Here is a 6,100-nt window from a genome sequence, read left to right as displayed (position 1 = left end):
AAATGTATTAAATTGCCCTTTTGTTTTTACTTTATCTAATCTATTTTTAAATTTAAGTTCATTTTCAAGAGTAGATTGGCTGAACTGTTTTACATTGTTAGTCAATAGAGTTTTTATATCTTCCAATACTGTATAACTATCCTGTGTATTTGATATCAGACTGTCTTCATTGGGCACTGTTGTACTTTTGAATACATTTTTTTTTTGTATTATTATAGTTATTTTCATGTATCTTATTTACGTCTGGTCTGTGTGTTTCTGATATAGGCAAGTGTATTGGATGAGTTTCATGTTGCTGGTGTAATGACTCTTTAGGTATAAGCCTTTCATAAAATGTCTTTCTAGGCGCTTTGTTGCTCAATACTAAATTTGATATTGCAAATTTATCCTCTACAGTTATAGGTGGAAAATTAACCCCCACACATTTATAATATACATACATTATTCCTTGGTGTTTACAAAATCTACCATACATGCCATCCTTACAAGAGCAAATTCCTATATTTGGCTTAACACAGTACATTAGTTGTTGATCATTTAGATTAGGAACATGGTAATGCTCATTTTTTACAGTAATTTTATCTTTTGTAACATAATTACTTTTCTTGATTATGCTTTCAAAATATAAGCAAGCTGTAGCTTTTCTTTCATTGGAAAACTCAAAAAATTTTGCTATTCTATATGTAACCATCTCCAAACTACTCGCATAACGTGAAAAATACATAAAAGTGATGTTGAATTTGGCCATACTGTCATTAAAGCATTTATTTCGGCATCAGAGTTATCAGTTAAAAATATAGAAGGATAGCCTTGTTCTCCAAATGCATTTCTTACATTATTCTTAATTAGACTGAATCCACTTTTATATGCTTTTTCACTCTAACCATGTAATAATCACACCTAAAGGAGCAGCTGCAAATTGTGTCAATAAAAAAGTTACACAATGGTTCTGTGGATCTCATGAACTTATTGAGTCAACAAATACTATTTTTTTTGATAGAGGTAAGTCATGGGCTCGTTTCATGATTGGTGTTAATATTAGCACAGCAAATGGTTCAGACTGGAAGAATATTGAAACTCCACTTTCAGCATAGGTTTCTTTTTTTTCTTCTAATTTCTAGATAAATATTTTGAGTGACTATTAGTTGAGTTATATTGATAGGCCTAAGTTATGTTTAACACCCAGTAACAAATTTGAAATTTTTAACGCTATAAGTTTTGAACCACTTGTTTCATCAGTTTTACATTATATTTATTTGGAATTAAGATTAAAAAAAAAAAGGTGGATAAGTGGATGTCGCTCTGCTGTATAGTAGGTTACAAGTGGGTTACTGTAATGGATGATGACAGACATAAAAATAAAAAAATTAAAAAAAAACACATCATTGTAATATCAATACATTCATCGGTCCACTCAGAATCTATAAAATAGTTTTAATAATGTAACGGTATGCATTATATTTTTTATATTTAATAAAACCAAATAAATAAAATACAATGGTACAATAAAACTCGTGTCGCAATATAATAAGTTATCACGTATAATTCAAATTCGAAGATTTACCATCATTATAGTCACTTCGAAATCGGTTCAGTAGTTCCAGAGATTACCTTCTACAATTGTAACTAACAACTCCTCTTTATATAACAGTATAGATTATATAACTTACAGAAATCAACTAATATTCTATTTAGTGTCTGTTTATAATTTAGTAAGTTCATGGAATTTGTACTTATTGTTAATGTAGGTAATGCAGTAAGCTTTTTATCTGGATATTATCTAAATCAAAAACCAAAACCACCAACCATTTTAGACGATATATTTTTAATCGTATATAGGTACAAGAAATGAGATTATTATTTTTTTTATAAAAAGATAAAATTTTAGGAAGATTTGGGTACTAAATGAATAAGATTAAGGGTTGTTCTTACAATGTCCAGTAAAGTGTCCGTTAGCACTAACTGACCTTTAGACAGACTTAGGCCGGTTAGGTGTTGATTAACTTCAACCGGACATTGTAAGAACGGCCCTAAGCGTTTTTTTTAAACAAACCAGCTAAAATTCAAAATTTTTTAATTTTAAATTTTTCTAAAAAAAATTGATACAATACATTTAAAAAATAGCATTTTCAAAATTGCAAACATTTACATTAATTACTTACATGATAGAAAAAAAATGTTCATATAAAAATATTTTTACAAACGGTTAGTCAATTATTGCTTCATTAATTTAAATAAATATAGTCTGAAGTGACGATTAATATCAATGAAATATGGGAGTAAATTTTCTTATCACATACAGAAATTATTTTCTAAGAAATAATAATAAAATAGAAGTTAAATTTATTTTTCATAAACCATTATTATAAGTTATTAATAATATTTATGTACACATCCCTAATAATTTAAAATAATTGATGTATTATTAATAATAATTAATTATGTTATATTTTAGAATAATGTGAAAAATGTTGTTACATCGGTGAGTTACTTATAGTGTTTGGGAGGTATGAAATTGAGTCTTTGACTGCATGAAACACAATATTTTTGATCTGTAACTTGTCCTCGTGGTTAGTATGATTGTCAGTTAGTTGCCGGAACTCTTGTGTCATACGAAATGAATGGTGAACGGTCTCTGGCGATACAAAGTCTTCAGCTACTTTTATACAATTGTGTAAATTTCTGACCTAAAAAAAAGACAATCAAAATAATACAAAAAATAATAATAACATAAATATAATGTATGTTAAACATTATTTTTCAATCAAACTTTAAATTAATATTATTTATTAGTTATTACTATCCAATTTACAGATATATTATGTACCTGGTGAGGAGCTCCTGCTGGAATGAATACTGCATCACCATAATACTGAACGATTGCATATCCTTTGATCCCGTATTCTCTAAACAAGCGCTTCCTAAGGTGTTTGTCTAGATAGTGGGACTGATCGTGTATTGGATCGGTGATTTGTTCCAGAGATGTTCTTTGTTCAACTGCGACTTTGATTAACAAATCCCTAATTGAGTCAGCATCTGAGGCTTGGTAAATATGCCACAGAGCACCAGGAATTTCTCCATGCACATACATTCGTCTCAATGTCAAATCATCACAGCCGGCTTCTTCAATCACTTTTAATGCTTCTCTCACGTGCCAATCGTAATCATATTCTTTGCAGTTCTTTGTGATTGCAACGTAAGCCATAACATTGACAGCATCTGATACGTCCAAATGCAGGTTTGTGGTGCCTACTTTTTTGTGCATCGTACCTGCACTACCATAAGCTGTATACATTTTTGGTCCCAAATCTGGTCGAACATAGCAATCTGGAAGACGAGAAGCTAAGTTGTATTTACCATTACGGTGTGTGTACTCTTTTAGTGGTAAGCATTTCATCAAATCTTGAAATCTATCAGGTAATGTTTCTGCAAAATCTGCAGAAGGCGGCCAGTCTTTTAGTTTCAGTAGTATTTTATTGCCTTGTTCATCACACAATCTTTCCGCAGAATTTTCAAAACCATTCCAAAACATGCTCATTGGTTGGTCTGAGATAAAATTACTAGTGGTACAGTCAATCAAGTCATGAATTTGATGGCCAAAATCACGAGAAAATGATTCTGGATGCCATAGCGAAGAGTTTAATTTATTGCCAACATGACTCACTAATACAGGTAGCCCACGCTTCCATTGTTCCTACAAAATACAGAAAACATTAAATTGTAACTAAAAATATGTGTAATTAATATTTTTATTTTTTCTTTCATAATTGGCTTTCTCAAATCATGCATAAATGATTAATACATTTCTTAAAAAGTTTAAAATAATACTAATACACTATGAAAATATTAAAAAAAAAATATTTTTAAATACCTGAAACATTGTATAGTTTATGTCACTTTCTGGATCTAATAAACGTAATAGACGTCCTTCACATAGCCACATATAAGGTGTATTGGTTATATTATCCGACAACAAAGATAATTTGGGTAAAAACCATTCTTTTCTTTTGATATGTCCAACTGTATAAATTGTATCTTCAACATTATTTCTAGGATTACTTTTACTCTCTTCATATTCAGATTCCACTTCTTCAGTTACTTTAGTTGAATCATACTTCAAATACTTTTTACATCGTTTATTTAATAAAGCATTTAATCCTGAAGTGTCTTCATCATTATCATTTGTATCATTAGGGCGAAATTGTTCAAAGATATTAAGAAGATTGTCAAAAACAGGATCAGTAGAGTTAGGAGAAAAAATCTTTTCCGATGTTTCATTGCAACTACAATCTAAAGGTATGTTATGAGTACGACATGTATCATGCATTATGTCTGACATATTTTTTAAAGCATTCCCAGGCAGTATTTGGGTTATGAAAAGTTTTTCAATCTGATGTTCTTTCTGGTTTGAACAAAGTAACCAAATTTTTTTGTTAAAATTTCTTTGTACAATGGTTTGTTTTTCAGTCACTAGAGTTCTTTTGAATTTGGCCTTAAAGCAATCAACACAAACCGCAAACCCACATTTACGGCAACAAAAGTGGTGGTTGAATATTATCGTTCTACAAACATCACACATTTCTCTAACTCCACTAACATATTTTTTCCATAGTATCTGCCGTGGTTCCCCGTTATATGGCAAATTAAATTTTGATAATGCTTCCATTTCATCCTTGACAAACATGCAAAACTGACCACCTATATCTTTCAAAATTTTTGTTGATGCTTTAATGTTAAAATCACTGGAATCAGATGAATGGCTACTAAGTAACCAAATACTCAAATCGTTATTTTCAATATCTTTTTGAGGATCTGGATATCCAGCAATGGTCAATATTCCAGACTTTTTAAATCTTAATTGGCGGAAGTCATAAAATCTACACGTAATATTATCATAACCATGTGTAGTCAAATTATTTTTCATTTGGTAATCTTGACATTCAATACATTTATCAATATATGGTGGTAAAATAAGACAAATTATGTTCTGTAAAAACGTCTTACAAGTCTTTCTAAAGTATTTTATTTCAGAATTATTCAAAAAAATACCATTATTATAACCTAAAAAACATACATGATTCATTATTAAAAAAAATTTTTTAAAAAATATTGGTTTTTTTAATTTTAATTTACTTGTCCGGGATAACTCTACTATAGACATTTTGCGTCTTGAATTTGAACCTTGATTACCATTCATTATTGGTACACAATTTTATCAATTTGTAAATGTTCCGTCTTCGAACTATTCAATAGTCTTCAATTTAATCTATATAAACAACATTCAAAAACCAATAAGTACCAATTTAAAGCTATTGTAAAGTTATTTGAAAAAATATCTATTTTTTTTAAATATAAATATGTTTTTGGGCTGGGTACAGATATTTTTATATTCTAATCGATTTTGCGTAACGCTTTGTTTATCATTATAGAAACGAATAAAATATGAAAAAATACATAATTCCCACTAGGTATATTGGTTACTTATTAATACATATTTATGAATCATAAATTGTTTTCAAAGTGGAAAATATGGGATAGCGTGCTACGTTAATCATTTCTTTTTGTCTGTCATCAACATTTGGAGTAAAGAAGAAAATTCTTAAGTTTTTAAATTACAACTTTATTTTTAACCCATTAGCGCCCAAATTATTTTTTTTTTAAATTTTCAATAAATTTTTGTTGACAACTTTTATAAATACACTCATATTAAAATACATTTTTTTTTTAAAATCATTGTTTTGTTGCTATATGTTAATGCTGGTGGGTTAATATGAAAATGTAATGTAATGAAAGTATTTGTCAGGTTTCCTGGTTATTACTAATTGATGAAGTAGTCTCGAGACTCAGGCTTAAGGTAGTTTAACAACACTGTGTCATGTCATGTTCCATGTATTTATGAAGTAAGAAACATAATGTTTGTAACAAATTACCCAAGATTTAAATATATTTAGCTCTACACAAATTACCTAAAATGACCTTAGTTAGTTTTAACAAGTGATCACTCTTTTTAAAAATTGAATAAAACCAAAAATTCATTTTTGCATAGAATTGCTGAATAAAATTTCTGTTCAAAACTGAAATTTCCTGTTATTTTCTGATT

The 6,100-nt window shown here is 28.9% G+C and overlaps 1 protein-coding gene across 1 annotated transcript; it reads right to left on the bottom strand.

The window, feature by feature from the left end:
* Nucleotides 1-958: 958 nt before the first annotated feature.
* On the bottom strand, nt 959-5,197 carry LOC132938328 (lysine-specific demethylase 3A-like). Its single transcript, XM_061005138.1, has 6 exons — nt 5,134-5,197; nt 3,872-5,061; nt 2,828-3,694; nt 2,492-2,687; nt 1,933-2,030; nt 959-1,117 (listed from the first exon to the last, which is right to left on the bottom strand). The coding sequence occupies exons 1-6, from the start codon at nt 5,195-5,197 to the stop codon at nt 959-961; spliced, it is 2,574 nt and encodes an 857-aa protein (XP_060861121.1).
* Between the last annotated feature and the right edge of the window lie 903 nt (nt 5,198-6,100).

Source organism: Metopolophium dirhodum, chromosome 1 (assembly GCF_019925205.1).
Source record: "Metopolophium dirhodum isolate CAU chromosome 1, ASM1992520v1, whole genome shotgun sequence".
Taxonomy (NCBI): domain Eukaryota; kingdom Metazoa; phylum Arthropoda; class Insecta; order Hemiptera; family Aphididae; genus Metopolophium; species Metopolophium dirhodum.
This window is presented reverse-complemented; position numbering and strand designations above follow the sequence as displayed.